We start from the raw sequence: 26,574 nt of genomic DNA on the forward strand, positions 1-26,574 counted from the left end.
TGTTTATTTTTGTTGATATTGGATAAGTATTTAATAAAAATATTAAAAGAATATTTTGGTTAATTAAATGAGGCGAAAAATAAAAAAAACCGAGTGATGGAAATGGGTGGGGGAAATGGATGGGGGAAATGGATGAGGGCAATGGGTGAGGGAAATGGAAGAGGGAAGAAATGTAGATAATTTGACACTTTCAAATTTTTTAAAAGTCGGTAATGTCAGTATTACATATGTGGTTGTAAATAAAAGTTATTTTTTGTAAGATACCATTGTCTGAAACTAATAGTCTGTCTGTCCAACGAGTGGATTGACAGTGACAATGAGATCTATTCTCTGTCTTTTTTTAAAAAGTCTGTCCGTCAAAATCTTGGATAGGCTTTACTGTTCAGTTTAGTTTAGTTATGTTTTGACGAAGAATAACAATATTAGATAAGAATTATGCTTAAATTTGATTTTTTCTCTAAGTTCATTGAGAGTCCTTGAAGACCAGTACTAAAACATTTATTTGAAGGGCATTTTAAATAATTAGTTTTAATCATTCCAATTATCTAAATGTAGCTATTTGCTTAATACTACTATTTCATATTACGTATTTTTACCCTCTTGTATGTCAAATAAGCAATAAGTAAATAATAATATACAAACAAACAAAATTTACAAGAAAATGTACCTACCTGCATTTCAATGTACGTTTTTGAAAATACTATTCTTGATAAAATGGTGAAGGACCATTTAAATTTATAAATCACACTCAAATGTGAATTAAATTCACATAAAAATAATAAATATTAATAAATTAATGATGTTTTTTTTATATACAATGAAAATATATTTTTTTTTAAATAACAATGAGAATTAACAGTCAAAATTTCTTTAATATTAAAAATACAGAAAAAAATAATTGTTAATTATTTCTTTTTAAGATCATATCACATCGTTTACCAGTTCACATCGTTTTAAGATCATACGGTTTGTTGTTACCTACCAACTTTAAATGCTGGTATACATATGTTTAAAATGTATAATAATATCTATGATCTATATGTAAAATGAAGAGTGGAAATACCAAAGGGGGTAAGTGCCAAAATAATTTATTCGAGATAGATGAGAAAAACACAGTAGAATTGAACCTAATAATTTTTTAAAATTTCTTTTAAAATACAAATGATATACATAAAAAAATAGACGCTTTTGCTGGGCACTTGTAATTTTTGTTAACACATGCAGCATGGTATTTATTACGTTTCTAATGCAATAACTTAATATTGAAAAATTTAGCATTTACCCCCTTTGGTATTTCCACTCTACAAATAATATCTAAAATAATAATTTTTACTGTAAGGGTTGCATGATAAAAGAAAATATTTATTTTTTATCAATAGGGATCGTCAAGCGTGAAGATCTATTCATAGTAACGAAATTATGGAATACTTTTCACGAAATACAAGATGTAGTTCCCGCTATTAAGACGTCATTAGAAAACCTAGGTTTGGATTATCTTGACCTCTATTTAGTCCATTGGCCAGTAGCGTGTAAAAATACAGGACCTATTGATTTCCATTTGCCTTTCAAGGTATGATACTTTTTTTTTAATTGCATATATTTTCATCTTTTTCTAGGATGCTGTTTACTATGATCACGACTTTTGTGAAACCTGGAAAGGAATGGAGGAATGTGTGGATTTAGGTTTAACTAAGAGCATCGGTTTGTCAAATTTTAATAGTAAACAAGTACAGCGAATTGTTGACAAAGCAAGGATTAAACCCGTTATGAACCAGGTATATTAAAATTTTTAAAGATACAGGGTGACCCTGGCCGAAAAAGCTCTACAGGGTGGCGCCTCTCATACGCCGCGGAAGCTCCAAGGAGAACGGTAGTTTATATCGAAATGATATTTTGGCAGCGTATGTAGCTTAACTGAAAGCATTTTAAAAATATATAGAATTATACGGGGTGTCCCCAAAAAAATGTACACATCAAAGTTGTATTTTTTCTAATAGAACACCTTATATATTAATTGATTTTCGGATTCTAGGAAATAAATAAAGATGAGTTTTATTAAAGAAGCATACACCTAAAATCTAAGGATTTTGACATATTTCACATTTTGTGAAAATGAAGAGTAAATTTTAAATTTCGATAACAGCTACCTAAATTTTAGTTCACCTTGTATAGCCTGATATTTAATTGCAGTAACCATTGTATGTTAAACCAAATTAAAATTTGACCTGAAAAGTTATACAGGGTGAGACAAAATTAATATGGAACATCAAGTTATTCCTTTATTTTAAATGGAACATCCAGTATATCTTTCCGGTGTTCAATGGGGAATTTATACGTCTTCAAAATATTATTAAGGTTGCCTACCCCTCAGACAAAGATTTTCTCAGATATTTTAATTTTTATGATTTTGCGTCAGTAAATATTTATTATTTGAAGAAATCTAGCTGACTGTGTAATATACCTTTGGTTAATTTAACAAAAAATAAAGATTGAAGAGTAAAATAATCAAGGATAATAAAAAGATACACGTTTAAAAGTATTCTAATTATTACAGTACAGAATTAAAACTAAATATAAACCTATAATTATGCAACAAAAATTAGCTAGATGAAATCAAATGCTCAAAATGCTTCCTTTCCTGTTAACTGCATAAAATGGTTGTATTTTCTAAAGGATCTTTTCATTTTAAAAGGCATTATGTTGAGTTCTACCTCGAAAAGCAGCTACAATAGTAATGGTCGAGTTTTGTAAGAACTGTCTTTAACATATCCCTATCAAAAAAACAGACTAGATAAAATTAGGAGCATTCAAGTATTCTTTAGTTGGTGAATGCACACTGCATTCACCAACTAAAAGAATCATATCAATTTTGTCTGATCTAGGATAAGTTTGCATTCTCAGCAAATTTCTGAGAATGTTTTTTGTTTTAACTGACACAAAATGATAACTAGTTGTTAAAGTTGGACTAATTAGACAACTATGTTGAAGTAACGTCAGACATATCCTTAGGACATATCACAGCCACCCTAGATTTTATCGTATAATAGAGATCTACTCAGATCACATCACGTAAATGAAAATATCTAGAAAAATCTTTGTTTGAGGGGTAGGCAACCTTAATAGTATTTTGAAGAGACATGAATTCTCCATTGAATATCGGAATAATATACTGGGTGTTTCATTTTAAATAAGAGAGTAACATGCTTTTAAAGGTGACATATGTTCAATATTAATATTGTCTCACCCTGTATAACTCTTTAGATCAAGTTTTAATTTAATTTAAAGTAGAATAGTTAATTTAACTAGATATTAGGCTATTATACCTGGTAGATTCCAATTTAGGTAGCTTTTATTGTAATTTAAAAATTGTTCTTTATTTCTAGAAAATATTTAAATATGTCAAAAATCTTGATTAAAAGCACAATAGTTATTTTAACTATATAATGCGCTATACTAGGTAAATTATAATTTAGGTAGCATTTATTGAAATTTTAAATTTGTTCTTCATTTTTAGAAATTGTTAAATATGTCAAAAACCTTAGATTTTAGTCATATACTTCTCTTTAAAACTCACCTTTATTTTTCTCCCAGAATCCGAAAATCAATTAATATATGGGGTGTTCCATTACAAAAAACACAACTTTGATATGTAACTTTTTTTTGGAGACACCCTGTAAAACTTATATTTTTAAAAAGTGCTCTGAATTAACCTATATATTATTATGCTCACAAAATTTCATTTCAATACAAACTGTCGTTCTCCTTGGAGCCCCCGCGGCGTATGAGAGGCGGCAACCTGTATAATAGGATTTTGATTTTCATTTTATTTTTTTAAATAATTTGGGGGTAATGGTAACGCACATTTTGAAAATATTTTTGTCAGGTGATTCAAACACATTTTCAAACTAAAGTTGTACAGGGTGGCGACTCCCATACAACGGCGACGCGGAGGCTCCAAGGGGAACGGGGGTTTATATCGAAATGAAATTTTGGGAGCATATGTAGGTAAATAATTGAAAGCATTGTCTATAGCATAGAGTCTTACAGGGTGTCCCCAAAAAAGTTACGCATCAAAGTTGGGTTTTTTGTAATGGAACACCCTATATCGAGGGGTGTCTCACTACCGGAATTACATGTATATTTTCTTGGCAGTCGCTGGCAGTCATTGGCAGTCTTACGGCAGTCATCTATAATAATTACATGGCAGTCATAGGCAGTCTTCTTCGCTGTGATTGGCAGTCGTTTGGTAGTAAGATGATATTTTGGCAGTACATGTACATTTTTTACCCAAGTGAGACACCCCTCGTCCTATATATTAAATTGATTTTCGGATACTACAAAAAAATAATAAAGATGAGATTCATGAAAGAAGCATATGCCTAAATTGTAAGGACATATTTCACATTTTGTGAAAATGAAATGTGAAAAATATTTTGTGAAAAATGAAGTTGAACTAATATCACAGCTATGTTGAAGTAACGTCAGACGTATCATAGCCACCTAGATTTTATCCAATAGTAACGATCTACTGACACTAAATCATAAAAATGAAAATATCTAGGAAAATCTTGGTTTGAGGGGTAGGCAAGCTTAATAGTATTTTGAAGATACACGAATTCCCCATTGAATATGGAAATAATATACTGGGTGTTTCACAATAATCGTACAGCCGGATCCTGTACTTTTATGTTTTGAATTCAGTTTAGATAGTTTGTGATATTTTTGTTCTGCCACTTATATTTTGTATTATTTTGTGATTTTAGATTGAAGTAAACCCGAGTTTGACCCAAAAAAATCTAATCGCATTTTGTCGGGACCGAGGCATCCATATAACAGCTTATAGTCCTTTGGGATCTCCAGCAAGACCGTGGAAAAAGCCCGGCGAAGCTTCCTTAGATCTTGAAGATCCGAAACTTGTAGATATTGGAAAAAAATATGGAAAGACAACCGCACAAATAATACTTAAGTAAGAATTTTGATTTTTTTAGGAGTTTTGTTTAAAAAATATACAGGACGGTTACTAACTCGTCTCAGGGTGTGATTCCTCGTCAGTTTTTAAGAAAAAAGGTTCATATACATATAAACATGGGGTCCTTCGAGTCCTTCCTGTCTGATCTAGAGAGTGTTATATATATATATATATATATATATATATATATATATATATATATATATATATATATATATATATATATATATATATATATATATATATATATATATATATATATATATATATATATATATATATATATATATATATATATATATATATATATATATATATATATATATATATATATATATATATATATATATATATATATATATATATATATATATATATATATATATATATATATATATATATATATATATATATATATATATATATATATATATATATATATATATATATATATATATATATATATATATATATATATATATATATATATATATATATATATATATATATATATATATATATATATATATATATATATATATATTACCGACCAATTAGTCTAACTAGCTGCATCTGTAAATGCATGGAAAAAGTAATCATCCGCACACTTACTCCATACCTAATGGAAAAAGATGTCTTACCCAGCACACAGCATGGATTTCTTCCTGGTCGATCCACAATAACGAACATGACATCTTGTCTTAGCGATTGGACAGCAGCCTTTGATAGAAACCAACAAACAGACGTCATCTATCTTGACTTTGAAAAGGCATTTGATAAAGTACCCCACCAGATGCTTCTTTATAAACTAAACCACTACGGCATAAGAGGGAATTTATTCAAACTTATATCAAACTTCCTAACCCGACGCTACTTCCAAGTCAGAATAAACGGATCTCTTTCAACTAAACACAAAGTGACCAGCGGTGTCCTCAAGGCTCTGTGTTGGGCCCACTGTTGTTCCTCCTGTATATCAGCGATCTGGCAAGAGGCATAAAAACGAATATCATATTTTTTGCGGATGATACAAAGTTATATGCAAATCCCGAAACGAGCTACGTCAATCTTCAGCATGATCTAAGGTTGGTGGAATCCTGGGCCAAACAATGGAGAATGAAACTGAATGAGGACAAATGCACTGTTCTTAGCATTGGAATGAATTGTACGCACAAAACCTACACCCTAAATGAATTAAGTCTAAGACATGTAGAACAACAGGAAGATCTAGGGATTACAGTTACTGGAAACCTAAAATGGTATGTGCATATATCAAAGATTACTAAAAAAGCAAATTCTCTTCTTTATTTCATTCAAAGAGCATTTCAAGACCGCTCTATTGATCTTATTTTAAAGATATACAAGTCCTACATTAGACCCAAAATAGAATATGGTCAAATAATATGGAGTCCCTATTTTCAGAAGGATATTGATCTCATCGAGAAAATTCAACGCAAGGTGACAAAAATGCCCCATGAACTTAAGGATCTAGAGTATGAAGATCGTCTTGCGATGTTAAATCTCACCACATTAAAACAGAGGCGTTTGCGGGGGGACTTGATAGAGACTTACAAAATTCTAAATTGTTTCTACACTTGCCCATTAAATATATACCATCCTTGCCAAACTCCACAACTTAGAGGCCACAGCAGACGCCTGGAAAAGGAAAGATCGTCCAAACTCCAGCGAAAAAATTTTTTGACTAACCGCATAGTGTACCCGTGGAACTCGCTGTCAGAAGAAAGTGTTTCAGTACCAACTCTCAACTCATTTAAAAACAAAATTGATCAAGAAATGAATACCTTGAGTTCTGTACATTTGCATTACGGCCAGTAAACTCGAAAAAATTACGCGCAACATAAAAAGACAGTAGACTCATCGGTATTTTTATACCGCTTTCTATTGTGTAAATAATAATAATAATAATAATATATTATATATATATATATATATATATTCTATAGAAGAGAAAGAAATAGTGAGGGAAATGTATAAAAAAGGAGAAAAAAAGATTAAACGGCTCAGCCCTCAACAACTCGTAACGGTATAGACTTTGGACTAGCCCATTAAAAATGCTAAACGATGATCATAAAGTTTTTAGGGTGAAATTGAAAAACTACCCCTTACACGAAAAATTAGGTGGACATTAATGAAAAAAGTGATTTTGGGACCGAGCTAAATTAGTCAAATGAGGTATTTTTCAAACCACCCCGACCCACCCCTAGGTGCCACCCACTCACTTCTAATCTCATCAATGCCATTTTGAAACCATTGCCATTTTGAAGCTAAAAATAAAAAATGTAATTTTGATAATGAATGATAATAAAAAAGGCAACACAAAGATGTTTTACTAATCGTTCAGCCTAATTTTGCGATAACGCAAATTCTTCCTTATCATCTGTTTTTTTTTACTTTCAACAAACAGGAATCTTAAAACGTTTTCTTAAAAAATCTTTGCGTTTTTGCACTCTCTTCTATCGATTTTCAATCGTTTCCAAATTTGGTGTTATTTTAAACCTTTATTTGATTCGCTTATTTCAAAGAAAACTTGTTTATACTGTGGAAGAAAGAATTCAAATAGTTTTTCTTTATGGTGCTGAAGGTATGTGCTATTTGGAAACGGTTCTGTTACGTTTATGTTTGAGATGTGATTCTAAAGTTTTAAGAAACTGGATCGGTTAAAAATAATAAAGGACAGGGCCCAGGATACTGAATGAAGAAATGCAGATGGAAGTTATTGGTCAGGTATCGGTCAATCCAGAAGCATCAACACGCCAGTTGGCATCAATCACAGGTATACCTCGTCATAAACATCTGTCAGAAGAGTATTGAAAATGCACTCCTATTGTGGTGGTTTGAAAAATACCTCAGTTGCCTCATTTAGCTGGGTCCCAATTTGTAACTTATACTGAAACATCACTTTTTTCATTAATGTCCACCTAAGGGCTTTCAGGGGCTTTCCAAAAAGGCGCCACAAGTGGGGTGTTGCGATTTAAGATTTTCAAGTGAGTAGGGGTGCTGCCTAAGGGGTAGGTCAGGGTGGTTCAAAAAATACGTCATATGTATTCCCCCTCGATATTATAGAAACGGTATTTTTTATTTTTTTGATATCTTTTTTGGTTTAAAAATTATAGCCATTGTAAGTTTTCAGTGGCCCACCCTGTATATCTCACGTATTGTAGCACATTTTTAGATAACTTCTTTATTTTTAAGATTTTGAGGGCCAATCATCAACAAAATATTTCTTATGTTTGGACCAAATTTTCTCGAAAATAAAGAAATAATTTAAAATTCCGTTACAATACGGAAATAGATTGAAGTTTTGTGATTATAGTGATATATAATTTATATGGTTTTGTAATAAATAGCTCGCTATTTTCTGGCAAATGCTGAAGCTCTGCAAACATTAATCCTCACGTGTGGTTTAACACGACAGGATCGGGCTGAGCCTTAGGCAGATTTTTGAAACATACGTATATTTCCTTCGGCCATAATTCGGCCACTTCGGCGTAATAGACTCTTAAGGCTAGTGCTAAGCAAAAGTATACCTAATGTCAGTAACAGGATGTTTTTTAGAAAACAAATATGTCGCAAAACCTCTAACAAGGGGTAGGGGACTCAAAACCTCACAATCTTTTCTTTGAGTCCCCTACCCCTTGTTAGAGGTTTTGCGATTGATATGTACTCAAACTGGGCTGGAGACCGTTTAGTTAAACAAATATGTCTCGTAAATATCGGCCTTTACCCAGATCACGGAATTACAAGATATTAAAAGAGGAAACAAGAATATTTTTCATGGAGTTATTGGATCCCTAAAATTAGGGTGCACATACATTGACCTTTTTATTTCAGAATAATATATTTTTTGTTGCAATATTTTAGACCATAAGTCGAAAACTTTCTTTGCAGACGCGTACCTATCTAGGAAATATTATTATTTTTATGATAGATTAATCATTAGAATCTGTGAAACTAATCTATTTGCTATATCTGTATTTGTTAGTTCTTTAGTAAAAAAATCTTGTTTTCTTATTCAGTTTTTAAAAGAAACATACATCTACTGCCCTAATGTTACGAAAACATATTTTCGCAAATTTTTTTAGCTTCATTTATAAATATATAGCTATGTATCCTTCTTTAAAATGCTTCTTTACGGCCTATTTACGTTTAAAATTTATCTGTCCCAAAGTTACCCCAACAGACGGGGTTGCTTTAGTACAACTTTAAAGTGCAATAACTAAAGTACTGCCTAAAATATTCTTTAGTACTGCTTAGATATTGATTTCATATTATGGCTAATTTTTATGTTAAAATAAAGAGGTTAAAATAGACTGTTTAGGTTTAAATATTTCATATAACAAGGATTACATCAACGCAAAACACTAAAAATCGCAGCAAAGTTATCCCAATTTAAGGGATATCAAAAATAAGTGGCGATATGCACATAATAATCAGCTACTAGATTCTTCAAATTTTATTTAATTAAAAATGTAATATAGGGAGATGTGTATATTTTAAAAAATACTAATTATTATATTTTTATCATTTTCCTGGTATTAACGATAAATATAATAAACTATACAGTTATGGAACTGCACGATAAAAAATTAATTTACGATCGAGACCCCCATTAAAGACAGATAGGTAAATAAAAATAATAAAAGTTGCAATAAACATGATTATCATTTTTCTCTAATTAAGTTGTTTGTTGGCGAATCGAGATTAAGCCCATAAAGGGTTCATAATGTCATCTCGAGACTGTGTTACATTGATATACCTCAAGTCAAGGTGACCTGACAGAGAATGGAAAAAATACTGTTCTTTGGTCTCAGTTGTCCTCCCTAAACTCAAATATTTACTATTAAATTGTAGGTACATCAAAGTACTAATAGTAAATGCATTTTTATTAACAAAAAGCTAAATTACCGCCGGTGGTATAGGCAATTGGCGTCAGAAAGACCGCCCTTATATGATTTATCTTATTTAGTATCATGAATACTACCGAAAAATGAGGTAAATATTTCAAGTATGGTGGTTGTTGCTATTGTGCTAAGTATATAAAGAAAACCGAACCTTTTTAAAAAACAGAAATACCGTCCTATGTCAAATTTCATGTATTAAGCCTCATTCAGAACCTCGAAATTAGTAGATTAAATTAGAGGTTTCAATTAATTACGCTTTGTGCTTAAATATTTACTATCATTCACAAGGTCTAAAAATACAATTAAAATGAATAAATTATCCTAGCAAAAGTTTGCAGTAGTCAGTTGTATCCATAAAGAAAGCCTTATAATTAGCTTATAAAACAATAAACTTTTGATTTATAACTGCAATTTCTCTTGACTGTCAAATGTTGAAATATCATTACTCGCAAATTTTGAAGTATAAAATTAATGGAAAAAGTTAAATGTCAGATGATCATTTGCTATTTTGAAAATTATTAATTTACTTAAATAACTGTCCATGTTTAATTTTTGTCATTGATATCATGTATTGATTATTAAGAATCCGATTGCGGTTGCTCTCAGCGATTTTTACCAAAAGGCATTTTTTACGTAAAATAAGGTATAAATGTATATTTTTTACTGAGTAGTATAATACAGGGACGGACGAAAAGGTATTACTCTTCAAAACAGAAAAAAACATGTAGGTGGCCCCTACAAGTATAGGTGTCATATTGACATCGAAATCAAATTTCTCATGTTAAAAAACCCTCAGATACCAATTTTCATTCAAATATCGACATTAGTTCAAAAATTATTTAGAAAAAATCTAAATAAAAATAAAACTTCTACACCCTGTATATCTGAAACGATGTATTTTACGACATAAGTTTACACGAACCTTTTTACTTATTTTTATGTGCAGAATATGCTGCTGCAGTTTCCGGGATACAGTTTGGACCACGCTTTATAGTCATTTACCAGTGAAAAGTTATTCCATTATTTCCCTCGATTTTTGACCGATATCTATCTCTATCTCATGCTGTGCAACTAACTATTTCACATCATTCTTTTTTAGTAAATCGCAGTTAATTTTACAAATTTAAGTTCTGATACAATTTTCTTAAAAAATGTCTATACCTATGTGGCGGATTCATCTATTCAAAAAATCCTTTATGGGTATTTCGCCACTGCACTGCAAGAAAAATCTACAAATAAAATAGTTATTTTTTGTAAACACTTCTGCGTTAAACCTAAACGGATGCTGCTTGTCAGAAGTTGTGTTTACAGTAATAATTTTTTTTTAGTGGCGTGAAATACCCATAAAGGATTTTTTGAATACAATTTTCTTCTATTCACTATCCCTAAACAAAGCCGATGGTAGAATAAATAATAACATAAAATAAGCTCAGTAAAGACACAAAAAAATACAGGGTGGTCCGAACTGTATTCTGGAAACTTCAGCAGCATATTCTGCAGATAAAAATAATTAAAAAAGTTCATATAAAAGTATATCCTAAAATGCTTAGTTTCGGAGATACAGGGTGTAGAAGTTTGATTTTTATTTCGGTTTTTTCCAAATAATTTATGAACTAACGTCAATATTTGGATGAAAATTGGGGTCTGGGCGTTTTTTGACATGAGAAATTTGAGTTTGATGTCAAAATGACTCCTACTTGTAGAGGGCGCCACCTACATATTTTTTAACTAGTTTGAAGAGCAATAACTTTTCGTCCGTATCTGTATAAAATTATTGAGTAAAAAAATATACATTCACGACTCTTTTTACGCAAATAAGGTCTCTTGGTAAAAATAGCTACGAGTAATGATTCTCGAGATATTTGGAATCGAAATTATCAATACCTGTCTTTATTAACATAAATTAAACATGTCGACTAAATAGTTATTAGACTGAAATCATAAATTTGAAATGTTTTTGTGTCAAAGGTTCAACAGAAACTGTTTTATCATCATTTTTTCGCACAAAAATTTATATTTAAAAAAAATTAAAATTTCAGTCAAATAACTATCTACTCAACGTGTTTATTTTTCGTCAATAATGACATTTTTTTCGTCAATATGACTATTTCCATTCTAAATATCTTGAGAACGGTTGCTCGTAGCGATTTTTACCAAGAGTAATTTTACCAATTTTTTACGTAAAAAGTCACGGAAATGTATATTTTTTCATTAAGTAGCTTTATACAGGTGGGGACGAAAAATTATTACTTTTCAAAACAGTTAAAACGCATATAGGTGGCGCCTCCTATAAATAGGAGTCATATTGACGCCAAAATCAAAATTCTCATGTCAAAAAACTCCCAGACACTAATTTTCATCCAAATATTAACGTTACTTCAGAAATTATTTGGAAAAAATTGAAATAAAAATAAAACTTCTACACCCTATATCTCCGACACAAAGAATTTAGGACATTTTTACTTATTTTTATCTGTAGAATATGCTGCCGAAGTTTCCGGAATACAGTTCGGTTAGGTATTATTCCGGCAGCATATTCTGCAGATAATGTAAGTAAAACAGTTCGTATAAATGTGTGTTCTAAAATGCTTAGTTTGGGAGGTACATGGTGTAGAAGTTTTATTTCCATTTTTTCAATATAATTTTTGAGGTAACGTCAATATTTTGATGAAAATTGGTGCCTAAAAGTTTTTTGACATGAGAAATTTGATTTTGATGTCAAAATATATCCTAGTTATAAGGGGCGCCACCTACATGTGTTTTAATTTGGAATGTCATTATTGACAAAAAATAAACATGTTTAGTAGTTATTCGACTGAAATGATCAATTTGGGAACATTTTATTTTTTTAAATTAATGATAATTTTTTCTTCCAAAAAATGACGATAAAACAGTTTCTGTTGAACTTTTAGCACAAAAACATTTCAAATTTATGAATACTGTCTAATAACTATTTAGTCAACATGTGTTATTAATTATTAATGTCAATGATGGCAGTTATTGATATTTTACTCGTAGCGATTTTTACCAAGAGACCGTTTTTACGTAAAAAAAAACATCGTAAATGTATATTTTTTTACTCAGTAGTTTTATACAGGAACGGACGAAAAGCTATTACTCTTCAAACCAGTTAAAAATATGTAGGTGGCGCCCTCTACAAATAGGAGTCACATTGACATCTAAATCAAATTTCTCATGTCAAAAAACTCCCAGACAACAATTTTCATCCAAATATTGACGTTCCTACAGAAATTATTTGGAAAAAATCGAAATAAAAATGAAACTTCTACACTCTGTATCTCCGAAACTAGACCACCCTGTGTATAGTTTAGATTTAAAAAAAAATCATTTTGATTAATTTTTCAGTAGACAGGGTTTAATGATATAATTTTTGCAGGTATCTTATTCAAATTGGAACTATTCCCATACCAAAATCGTCTAATCTAGATCGCATTGCCGCTAACATACAAATCTTCGACTTTGAGTTAACTCCAGGAGATATGTGCGTCTTGGACTGCTACAATACCAATACTAGAATTTGCCATGCAGAAGAATTAAAGGAGAGTAACGAATATCCTTTCCGAGGCGTTGCATTTTGAAACAGATTTATTAATAAACAAACTTATTTATAATTAGTTAAGTCTAGATTAGAATGTTTTATGTATAGTCTATACAGCGAGTGAATATATGAGATGTGCGTGAATTCTCTGGTTACTTTTTTTCTCTGTCATGTTTAGACATCGCCCGTGAAAATCATATATTCTCTCGTCGGACGGACCATATAAAAATTGCAATGGAAATACCGAACTATACAGAATAAAATAGGTAAAATGCTCCTGTTATATTCTAAAATTAACATAAAAATGGATATGAGTAATTAAACGAAATAAAATTAGCACTATTTAATGAATTGTTAAAGGTTTTTATTTGAGTATAAGCAATAAAGCTATGTATATATTATAACTTGGCAAATAATATGAACTATGCCTTTATAGCGGGTTCGTTATTTATTGAAACTAATTCTTGGTTTTTTACCAACTGAAAACAAAATCTGCAAAATATAATACATATCTTTTTAAACTTTGAATCCAAATACACATTAGATTGAAATTTAAAATTCTATTTTTTTAATTAAAAATTATAAAAGTTGATATGTGATATTATGCAATTCTATTCGAAATGTTATTTTCTATTATATAAAGTAAAAAAATTGCCAAGGGTACTTACCATTTAAAAATTAAAAGTTGTAGCCATTTCCGGTGAAACAGGAAGTGTCGAAAAGTAATTCACTACGTCACGCCAATCCCGATTTATGTCAAATACTAACATACCAAATTCCAGTTTTTTATTGAAAAAGTAAAAACAGTTTTTTGAAAACTGTTTTTACTGCTGGTGAGGCACTTTGAAATGGTGAGCCACTTGGTGAAAAAAATGGTGAAAAACACCCGGTACATATAGGTATGTAAAAAATGAGTTTAGATCATAGACTTAATAAGTCTATGGTTAAGATGACAAATTCATCGAAAGGTATAAAGAAAAAATCTATTCAGATGGGATTTCTATGATTGAGGAACTTCTACATCCTTTATAAAACTTAATAGTACGTGGTAGCACACTAGTGGAATTTTATTTTAAGTTTATTCAAGTTAGGTTGAAATGTTCGTATAAAGGAGATATATGCCTTCCTATTTTTTAAGATGTACACGGCTGGAATTTGAAGATTCTATTGCAGTTTTTAAGTACACCGGGTGCGTCTAAAAAGTGGCTCACCCCTATAAATTTTTTAATTTTTCAGTTAAAAAATCGATATTTGGTATGTTAGTATATGACATAAATTAGGATTAATTGACGTATTCAATTGTTTTTGGTCACTTCCTGTTTTACAGGATATGACTACAACTTTTGATTTTTAAATGGCACCCTCGGTATTTTTTTACTTTAGTCAATAGAAAATAACACTCTGAATAGAATAACATATCATATTATGTTAACTTTTGACATTTTCGCATATGGCTTATTTGAAATTATAACTCGCGGTGCGTAACAAAAATTTGACTCGGAATACCAACTATTCCAAATTATATATATTATACCAGATTATTCGTAAAAAAATACTTTTTCCAAATGTGCTAATGAGCCACCCTCGTTCCATTTGAAAAAATTGAGATATGATTAAAAATACGATTTGAGCATTTTCTAATTGGCCAGGACAAGACAATAAAAACATTAGACGATCAAATCTATTTTTCCAAGGCTCCTTGATGAAGAATTAGTGTTTTTAACATAGCCATGGCACTCTAGATTGAATTTTAAATAAAAAATTTTATTAAGCGAGAATGTCAAAAGTTGACATATTATGATAGGTCATTCTATTCAGAATGTCATTTTATATTGAATAAAGTAAAAAAATACCGAGGGTGTCATTTAAGAATCGAAAGTTGCAGTAATTTCCGGTAAAACAGGAAGTGACCAAAAACAATTGAATACGTCAAACAATCCTAATTTATGTCATATAATAACATACCAATTCTCGTTTTTTTATCTGAAAAAATAAAAAAGTTATAAGGCTCAGCCACTTTTGAGACGCACCTGGTATATTCTTTAAACTGTGGTTCTATGGAAAAAATATAATAGATCATTTTAAACTTCAAATCGAAACGGAAACCAGCGTGTCGATGTTTTTTTAAGAGTAAGACAAATTTTCCTACCCCTATAAACGCCTTCCATCATCAGAAGCAAAAAAAGCACAAGCAAAGGAAATTTATTTAAAATATCTACATATAACAATTCTAAAGAACACTTCAGTTTTTAGTAGAGTAGTTTTTTTATTTTTCTTTAATTTCCATTTACAACAATGCTTATATACTCACTTATTGTCATTACTCGCTGACGAGTATTTGACACGCAACAGAAGATGGTTACGCAAGGCATTATTTCATGAGCTTTTCTGTGACTGTATTCTGTGACTGGCCATTCAAAAATCTCATTACTTTGTTGCCCCTGTATTTTTTTGTTGTCGTTTGTCTCTGTTGCAACTTGCCTAGTAGTCTAAGAGCTGGCTACATAAAAAACCTTATCATCGTTACATGGCTATTTTTTTGTGTGAAGTATCCTTTTGTGTAGCCATTATGAAATAGTCATGTCTGCCAGCGCGATCCCGGGGCTTAAAGCGGGGGCGGCCAATCGAAAGGGTGAAATTTTGACACTAAAAATATTATAAGATACATGAGTTATAATTGCGAAAATAGCTTTTATTTATTATTAAGAAACGTGGAAAATTCTTGGCAGACATTTTTCTAGTCGCTAGAATGCCGACAGACAACGCGAAAGAGGCATGAAATTTTAAAAATTATTAAAAAATTAAATTTGAAGAATGACAAAAATTATGGCATATTTGCATGCCGATTGGTGAAATGTCAATATATAATATATTTATTTATTTTAAAAGCCGTATGCAAAAGAGCGGACAAAAAGATCGTGGCTCAATCAGCTGCAGACAGTTGTCAAAAGCGCGATATTACTCTTAGCGCTTTATTCAGAAAACGCTGGCCGCCTCATCCATTTAAGTATAGATAAATCATATAATATACGATTATATTATAAATATATTTTTTTATTATTTCAATAACGATTTTTTTGGCTGCCCTTTTGCATACGGCTTTTTAAATTAATTAACAATACACATGACATTCTACCAACCGACATGCGATGATTTTCTTTTGTCAAAATTCTATGCCTCTTTCGCTGCCGGCATTTCAGCCACGAGAAAAATGTCTGTCAACAATTTTACACGTTTCCTAATAATAAATAAAAGCTATTTGGCAATTATAACTCGTGTACCTAAATTTCACCCTTTCGATTGGCCGCCCCCGCTTTAAGCCCCGGGATCGCGCTGACAGACATGACTATTTCACAATAGCTACACAAAAGGATACTTCACACAAAAATTAGCCATGTAACGATAATAAGTTTTTTTTATGTAGCCAGCTCTCGGTCTATAGTGCGTTCATATGCCGGAGGTACGACACCCTTGTTTCGCTTCCATATAACATGGTGGGCAATATTGGGCCTTGGTACCCTGCAAGTTTCGTTTTTGTGCTCAAGTCGTGATTGTAGAAAACCCTGCCTTTTAATTGCCAGTATGCTCTTGAGGCGCTCCTAATTCTTTGCCGAATTTCACAGTCGATGTCGGCCATTTCCGAAATCAAACTGTCGAGGTAATTCAATTCCGCAACATATTCCAATAGTTCTTCTCCAATTTTTATAGCATTGTTGTGACCGGGGGAGTGCACATGATTTTAGTTTTATCGATGTTCAGCTTCAGGCCCAAAGCCTCGTATGCCCAGGCCTACATTTCTTGTAATTGCTGTAACGTTTTTGCAACTAGAGTGCAGTCATCCGCTTATTGAAGTTCTGTGATAAAATTTTATAGGTGTTTCTATCCTAAGTCTTTTTATGTAACAGACCGCCGTTGTTTTTGTGTCTAATGCCCATTCTCCTTTCCTGCAGTTTGCTGTCCACTATAATGGAGAGCGTTGCCATGAATATGTTGAATAGGAGACACGCTAAGATACATCCCTGCTTAACTCCTGTACTAATTAGTTAGGAACGGATCGCTCGGTTATTATTCATAATGTGACCCTCTTGACTTGTTATTATGGAGGCTTTTACACACTGTAAGAAATGTGTTGGGCACTCCGAACTTTTTCAATACTATACACACACAAATAGATTTTTTCAAGTCAAATCCTACATAGAGGGTAATAATATTATAGTATCATTGTAGATCATTGATTCCTATTCGGTGATCTGCAAGTACTTATTCAATAACTCTCAAAATTAATAGAGCTAATTATATGAAAGTTCCTAATTATAACAAATATGTAAAATAATGATCTGATCACATCAATTGCTTGCAAATTTAAAGATAAAGTACCTACTATTTTAAAGATATTTCTCGATTTATTTTATTCTAATTTTCCATACTATATATTTAAATATGTTGTAGTTTAGAATTTTATTTATTTATTTACATCTATTTAAAAGTTTTAAAGTGAATGAACGGAGATTTTCCGCAAAATAATAAGAGATACATTTGTAGAATTTAATTATTGTTTAATTGACTATAATCAATTTTGCTCTTGCTTCAGAGCTACTATATTTGTTTATTTTTAATAGATATCTTAACATTTCTATTAGATCCGTCAAAAAAATAGCAATAATTTAAGATAAAAGAAAACTTAAAATATTATGGACTGTGGGAAATTAAATTAAACTAATATAATAGATAAATAATATGTTATTATTGTGTGCCATAAAGATTGTCAAAAATAAGAAATGTTTATCCTGGATTTATATAAAAAGTATGCATATTGACATGGCGATAATTTACAAAAAAAATATACTAGGTGTTTTTTAAAAGTGGCTCGCCCCTATAACTTTTTTATGTCCTCAAACAATATATTGAGATTCGGTATATTAATATATGCCATAAATCAGGATTGATTGACGTATTCAATTATTTTCGGTCGCTTCTTGACTACAACTTTTAATTTTTAAATGGTACCTACTTTTTTTACATTATTTAAAAGAAAATGAAATTCTGAATAGAATGACATATCATAACTACATACCTATGTGGCGGATTCATCTCTACAAAAAAATTATTTATACAAATTGGGCCTAACAAAAAAAGTGCTTAACGTTTCGAAAAGTTTATCTCTTTCCGTCGTCGGAAGCAAAAAAAAATACTAAGAATGAAGAAAAAAACTATTTAAAATATTTAAATTCAACTATTCGAGAACACTTTACTTTTTTAAAACAGATACCTCTACAAACAAGAAATCGTTGACGTTCTGTTTAAATGACATTATATCAAGTTAAACTTCAAAATTAACAATTACTACCTGATAACAATTACTTAATAAGGTAAAACCAAAAAGCCCCAAACTTTGCCAATGATCAACAATGATTATTTTTAAATTTTACGTATGTTATGTTTATTTATGTTATATGTTCTTTAAAATCAAAGAAAGGATTACCATACATTACGAACATCTACATATGCATGAGCAATACATTTATTTTTATTAGATTGAATTAAAAAAACCTCTTTTATTTTTCTTTTAGAGGCTATCGCTTCTTTCATTATAATTTTGGCGTTATTAAAATTTATAATGTGTCCTGTGTCCCATAAATATTAATTTTTTTTATTAAATTCTACCATATTTTCACATTTTTCTTCATTTTCTCAAACGATAAGAAAATCTAGAAAAGTATAAATGAGATTAACAATAATTTTAGAATTTTTTTTATAAAGAATGCATATTTCTCAAAATGTTTTCGCATAAAGTTCTATTTTTTTAAATTGAAAATCAAAAAAGTTGATATATGATATATCATTCTATTCGAAATGTCATTTATCATATAAAGTAAAAAATTGCCGAGGGTACCGTTTAAAAATCAAAAGTTGTAGAAATTTCCGGTGAAACAGGAAGTGTCGGAATGTAATTAAATACGTTAGTCAATCCCGATTTATGTAAAAAATATACCAAATTCCGTTTTTTTTTATTTGAAAAGGTAAAAAAAGTTTTTATGAAAATTTTTGAGAACTGATGGTGAGCCACTTTGAAATGGTAAGCCACTTTTCAAAAATACCCGGTACATATGTAAAAAATGTATTTAGATGGCAAATTCATCGAAAGGTATCAAGAAAAAACTATTCAGATGGGATTTCTATGATTGAGGAATTATATCCTTTTTAAAACTTAGTAGTACTCAAGTAGAATTTTATTTTACTTATAATTTAAAAGTTATATTCTATTATATTATATGAGTTACAGTTTTTTTAATATAGAAGTACACGGCTGAAACTTGATGGTACTCTGGAGGGAAACAGTTATGATATTTTATTAATTATGTTTGATTCTTTATATTCTTGTTTTGGCTTATGCAATACTACAACTTATAGAGTAATGTTTTTACTAGTAATATATAAATGATGCAAACATTATTTCAAATTTCATCAGTCAATTTTATACCTAAAAAACATTTACTCATTCAAACAGTTGCAAAGTTTCATTCATTGCACTTACACGCCGTTTTGGTCGATTTCGGTGGTTCTTTACTGATTTAAGTTGCGAGTTCGGGTAGTACCACGGTGAAACTATGCGTTATGTTACGGAGATGTATAACTGGTGGGCTAATACTAAATCTGTGGAACTATATTATTTACAATATTTAGATAATAAGTATTTGGTTTCCTGATAGATGTGAGAGAGATAGCATATTGGAATCTAATATAAAGATACTTGAGTACTATTTTTGAAATAATTTTTATTAGTGATCGTTATAAAATCTATTTATTAAAATGGCCAAGCAAGTACCAAAAGTTAAATTAAATACCGGCTTCGAAATCCCCATTTTTGGACTAGGTACTTGGAAGGTAAGTTTACAAATTGTTTGGATATATATATTTTACTTAATTACTATAAGTTTGTTTGACGGTTTACGTTAAGTTAAAAGTTAATCAACTAACTAGTAATAAATAAGAATATAATTACGTAACCTTATATTCATATACATATAAATTTAACATGCATCAATTTTAGGTTAAGAAATTAAGTTCAAATCGAAAAATTGATTATTATAGTATGTTTCCATGTTTGTTCAGTTTGTTTTTGAATTCGTTCAAAGAGCTAAGATAAGTTATGTTTTAATACCCTTATATCAGAAATACCGCAGTTGAGATAGTGTAGAAAAAAAAACATAAATTTGTTTATTTGTATCTTCTAATTTGAGTTATAAAAAATAGTAATATTAATTTAAAATTTAAAACTAAAAAATAAATGATGGCTTATATTTATGACCAGTGAAATATTAATAAGCACTTTAATTTAAGGAATTTAACAAATTTTTAATTATTACGATACTCTTACTTAATCATTAAATAAATAATTGATCTTTGTAAATATTAAACCTACAAATGTATTAGTATAGTATAAGAAATCACGGTATAGTTTTCTGTTATCTTTTAAATAGGTATGAGATAAACAGTACGACGCGTGACGCTGAACGTGAAGAGTATTGTTGACTAAATTTATCAGCGTGATTTCTTAATTCATTGGAATATTTCAATATGCAGCATTCGTAATTTTCTTAAGGAATGTCAAATGGAAAAGGAATGTCATAAAGTATAATTATAATGCTTTGAAAATACTTTTTCGACATATTTTAAAACCCTTTTTTACTTACTTGGCTTGAAATAAGAACAATGAAAGGAAGGAAATAAGGAACTTAGGACTGGAGAATAGTGATGAGCAAATGCAAGACCAAAACCAAGACCCCCTTTTTCTTAGACTTGCAGTTCAATAAGTACTCCTGGCCTTGGTCTTATACGGTCCACTTTTGCTCTTGGTTTTGTAGAATGTAGAATGTTTAGGAAAAGGGTTAATGACCACGACCTTAAAGATCTATTGAGTGTCCCACTTTCTTGAGTTATAACAAGTTATAGCTCATCATACAATCTCAGGGCCTTGACAAAAGCCAGAATCTGAGACGGCTCCACAGAGGCCAGCTCTCCATCACCGAGATCAGCCGTACCAAAGTTTATTGCACGAAGGGTTGTCGTTTCGGCGCACACAGTGATAAGGTGTGCTGGTGTTTCCCTCTTTTTCCTACAGAATATGCGTTTGCCATTGTTTCTCTGCTTCAATCAACTGATATATTCGTTGAGCAGACAGTGTCCTGTTACAAACCCCGCGACAATCCGAAGATTGTTTTTACTTAAATCAAAGAAAATCTTTGAGTTTTGTCGGTCTTAAGTTTTGAGAGACTTTTTTTAGTATCTCGATTAACCGTTGGATGATTCCCATTCCAGGTTACGGATGGAGCCTTACAGGTTCTTGAGTTCCGCTTTAAGTTGGCTTCCTTTAAGTTCGCTTTTAGTGCTGTTTGACTGTTGATGGCTATTTCCTGTTTTTGTTAGTTAGCACCACATCTATACGGTGTCTATCAGCGCTCTTGACGGTCCATGACTCAGACCCGTATAGGAATATGGAGAACACCAAAGATAGAACAATAGACACCATTATGTCCAGATTCCAAAACGGTGTGGATGGGCAATGTATCCCAGTAGATTGCCTTATTTACCTCGGACTGACCGCAAAGCGTAGTTTTTATAACGACCACCTGTAAATCCCTCACCGCGTATTTTTGGGAGATTGAGGTGTCTCCATGTAGTCAAGGCATTCCTTTTTATTTTGAAACACATCGAAATTTTCATACATATATGTTTAAAATAGCTTAGTTAGGAATATGAAGAACACCAAAGATAGAACAAGGCTCTTTTTGGTGTTTTTAGTTATGTTCCTATCTGCCCATATTTTCTTAGGCTTATCATATCCGTCCGTGCCATTGCTATACGCCTTCTTATCTCTGCTTCACAGTCCCCATTATTTGTTATTAAAGACCCTAAGTATATAAATTGATCTACTCTTTCTATATTAGGGAGGAGGTTGTGTAATCGAACTGCATCACCTTCTAGACCAAGATTATTGCTTTCGATGGTAACTCTTTCCAGCAACCGGGCCATTACTTCTTCACTTTTCGCTATCAGGGTGGTATCGTCCGCGTACCTGAGGTTGTTTAGGATTTTACCGTTGACTAGGATTCCTTCTTCCTCGCCCTCCAAAGCACGTCTCATGTTGTATTCGCCATAGGCATTAAACACTCACGTGAGTGTCAGTATACAGCCCTGGCGTACCCCTTTTCTAGGTTTGAAAGGTTCCGACGTTTTGTTATCTAGGTTGACAATTGCAGTATTATTGTCATATAAATTGTTAATAAGAGCCACTAGATGATTCGGAACTCCCATTTCGTTCAGAAACCTCTAGAGGTTTTTCCACCTCACACAATCGAAAGCCTTCTTGTAGTCTATAAAACACAAGAACATAGGCGAGCTAAATTCTCGAGATTTCTCTACGAGTTGGCCTTAACTATAATACGTCAATATTCTGCGTGTTTCGACATAAAAGCTCTTATATGAATATGGCTTATTGTTACCATAAATCACATATTCGGTGGAAATCGTTTCAGAGAAACCTTTTTTATGATTTGTTAATAAATGAATTATAGGCAGGAGGGATAATTAAATAAAAATTTCTTTATTTTCCCAATTATTATCTATGAAAAATGAGATGTAAATAAAAAAAGTGAAACCAATTGGAAAATCTTAAAAGTCTTGCATGCTGGGTTCTGATCCTGGTCCAAGATGAATTTCAAGACCGCAAGACCAAGAAACCCTCGCTCATTAATAGGCCCAATCTATAAAGCCGGTAATACTCGATGCGTGCAACGTTGGTGCCAATGTTGGAACCAACATTTGGAACAGTTTTCGACAATATTGCAATCGGCTAGTGTTGCTCCTACCCGATGTGGCAAATGTCCGTGTATCCAACGTTGGAACATGTTTACCATATCGTGTGGAACCGGCTTAAACCAAAACAATAATTGATGAACTGTTCTCGTTGGATTCGTAGCGTTGACGGAAGTCAATTGGAATTAATTATTAAAGCTGTTATTGATAATAGCTGATTAATAACCGATCGGCAATCATCGATCCCATTTTATGATTTCTTAATTTTTTCCTTCCAAAGAATAATAATAATAAAACTATAACTTAATATTTAATGGAAGCATCTTTAAAGACGAATTTGAGAGGGAAGAAGGAACGGCAGAACTAATAGGCATTGTAATGACTACATGAGAAATATTCCGTAAAAGGATGACGGATAACACTAAGTAGTACCTTTTGATTATTTAAACGCGACACACAATACACAATATATAAAATGTGATGAAATGATATTATTCTAAATAGATAAAGTATTCTTGTCTTGAACTGCTAATATAGAAATTAATTCCACACTGTATTCGTCATAATGGGGAACAACCTGCTCTCACTACAGGGTTCGGGGCCCTACCCCATCATCAGGTGAGATTGGGTTGATTCCATAAAATGACAAACACAGCGCAGAGTATGTAAATCCGAGTTGTCCGAAAACAGCGGTAAGTATGTATAAATTGACCCTTATGTCCAGATTCTAAACGGTGTGGATGGGCAATAGTTGGTATCCCAATAGTATTGGTATCCCAATAGATTGCCTTATTTACCTCGGACTGACAGCAAAGCGTAGTTTTTATAACGACCACCTGTAAATCCCTCACCGCGTATTTTTGGGAGATTGAGATACCTCCATGTAGTCAAGTCATTCCATTTTTATTTTGAAATCCACCCTCTATAACTCTATAGGAAGAATGGAAGAGCATAGGAGTAAAAAGATTGTAATTCAGTAAATGAAAATACAATTTTAAATATTTTACGGCAATTATTATCTTATGGTAATCCAATATTTTAATGCAATAGAACATCAGTTTGATGAATTCGGGTAAAATAATACCCTCAAGACAATGTCGGACTTTTCTATTTCGGTACTTCAATTATTAGAAAACTATTTATACCGAACTATTTTTTCATCACACACTTTTTGAAGGTAGGAAGTAGGGATGTTATTGTAGATGTAGAATGTAGAATTTATGGGAGGGTGTTAATCACCGCGACCTCACAGATCTATCGTGTCCCTCTTACTTGAGTTATAACTCATCATACAGTCTCAGGTCTTTATCAAAAGCCAGTATCTGGAAGGTTAGTTCTCCATCTCCGATATCAGTGGTACCAAAATTTTGTTCACCATTTTCCCCACAGAATCTGCATTCGCCATTGTTTTTAGCCTCAATCTACTGAGGTGTTCACTAAGGAGACAGTGTCTTCTCTTAAAGAATGCGTGAAAATCTGAAGATTATTGCCGACTAATTTTTTCCTTCTGTTTTTATATATTCCCCTCACTATTTCAATTTTTATTTTGTTTTGACTTTGGCTAAGGGTGTTGCGGCGGGTTGCTCTTGGCTACCTCCGCAGCTGTGCTAGACGAAGCCCACAATCCTGGGCGACTCTAATTATTCTAGGCTGCAAATTGGGGTCTTAGGCTCCCGTTTGCTCCTTTTGTTTTTCATCATCTTTTTTTTTCATCTACTAGGTTGCAGATGGTGCCTCGTGCATCGTTTGCTTCCTGGTTTATATATTTTGGGATCGTTGTCATCGCTTGCTGATTCCTTACCGTACTGATGATGCTGGAAGGCAGTTACACTAGTGTACAGTGATGTAGGTGTGGTTGTTGTGTGTGATCGTGAATGTCTACAATAGTTTACACTGGTGTATATAGTTACGAATTTGTTGGGGGTTTGCCGACAAATTTTTTCAATCTGAAGATTGTTCTAACAATGAACATATGATTAATGAAAATTTTCAATTTTTCGGTAGTTTCCGAGTTTCCGGAAGTTCTGAGAAGTTTCTGCGAGTATCCTAGACCGTTAGAGGATTTCCATTCCAGTTTAAGAATGGAGTCTTCCAGGTTCTTAAGTTCCGCTTTAAGTTGCTTTCCAATTGGAAAGCAGAAGAGCAGTGAAGAGTCCTTTTCCTAGTCGCTCCTTCTCTTTTTTTTTCGTTTGCTTTTTCATAGTCTTCTATCCCTTGGTGGGCTGGTACCCAGAGTAGGAAGAATTTATTTAACTTCTTTTCTCTCCAACTTTAAATTGATGGTAACTGAGTTGATAGATTTTAATTCTGCTTGATTATCGGATAATTTTTTTTTTCTTGTTTCTGATAGTTCCTATCTAGGATAACTACGTATCTTTCGATAGCGTAGATTTGTGCCGGAGGGATGCTGGGGGAGGTACCCATTGGTGCGGAGTCTTTAGTTTTCAACCCAAATATTTCCTATACCTGTTCCTGCTTTGGCATGGAAAGTCATCAGTATAATTAGTTTTAAAATAGCTAGGTTAAAATTCTTTATTTATAATTATCAGGTTAAAATAGTTTTATTTTACCATTCTTAAATGAAGTTTATATTTACACATATGCATTGCATTGTGATATGAAATAGCACAATAAGTTTATATATTTCTTGTTATTTTGTTTTATTTTCTCTTTCAATATGGCAACAACTTGGTAAAGAGAAAAAATGTTTCTTTTGACCAGATCTACCACCTCTTAAAATACTTGCACTTATATCTGGGACACCCTGTATATGATGATTTTATGGTATAATACTTGATTTGTTCATTTGCCTAATATAATAATTTCATTTAATTCACTTTTTTAGAAATAATATTATACATAATTGCGCTCTCTGTTATACTTGAACTACTAATATTAGCTCTAAATAGGTATAGTCTCGGGTATAGTTATCGCAGATTTATTTAATGATACTTTTTGATTATAAAATTGATGAATTTGGTATTGAAACTGCAGGCAAAATAAAAAAATGTTTATTTAATATTAAAAAAAAATTATTCTTATTTAATAAGTATTAATATTGTACGTATGTAAATTAGATAAATACAATGATGATAGGAACAGAATTTTGAAAACTGGATAAGCAATATTATTTCAAGTATATTATTTGTAATCTAACACGTTCATGAAATAAACGCCTTCATAATAAACATAAAAAATACCTACTCACATTTCAAATTATAATTAGATTTAAATGAAAATATAGTAACAGAGAAAACAAACGGAAAATAAGTGCTGGTTTATTTGAATAAAATTTATTATTTTGCATTATT

The 26,574-nt window shown here is 31.4% G+C and overlaps 2 protein-coding genes across 2 annotated transcripts in view; both read left to right on the forward strand.

Moving 5' to 3' along the window:
* Positions 1–13,795, forward strand: part of LOC115886824 (aldo-keto reductase family 1 member B1-like) — a 40,813-nt gene extending 27,018 nt beyond the window's left edge. Inside the window, exons 3-6 of the mRNA XM_030906127.1 lie at positions 1,380–1,570; positions 1,617–1,775; positions 4,764–4,966; positions 13,286–13,795. Of these exons, the coding sequence (XP_030761987.1) occupies positions 1,380–1,570; positions 1,617–1,775; positions 4,764–4,966; positions 13,286–13,487 (755 nt within the window). The 3' untranslated portion in view covers positions 13,488–13,795. The remainder of the gene's footprint in view (positions 1–1,379; positions 1,571–1,616; positions 1,776–4,763; positions 4,967–13,285) is intronic.
* A 6,192-nt stretch (positions 13,796–19,987) lies between these two features.
* LOC115886882 (aldo-keto reductase family 1 member B1-like) overlaps positions 19,988–26,574 on the forward strand; it is a 46,046-nt gene continuing 39,459 nt past the window's right edge. The window contains exon 1 of the mRNA XM_030906209.1: positions 19,988–20,332. Coding sequence (XP_030762069.1) covers positions 20,258–20,332 — 75 coding nt within the window. The 5' untranslated portion in view covers positions 19,988–20,257. The remainder of the gene's footprint in view (positions 20,333–26,574) is intronic.

This window comes from Sitophilus oryzae, unplaced genomic scaffold (genome assembly GCF_002938485.1).
Source record: "Sitophilus oryzae breed Bouriz unplaced genomic scaffold, Soryzae_2.0 scaffold_499_pilon_pilon, whole genome shotgun sequence".
Classification (NCBI taxonomy): Eukaryota; Metazoa; Arthropoda; class Insecta; order Coleoptera; family Curculionidae; genus Sitophilus; species Sitophilus oryzae.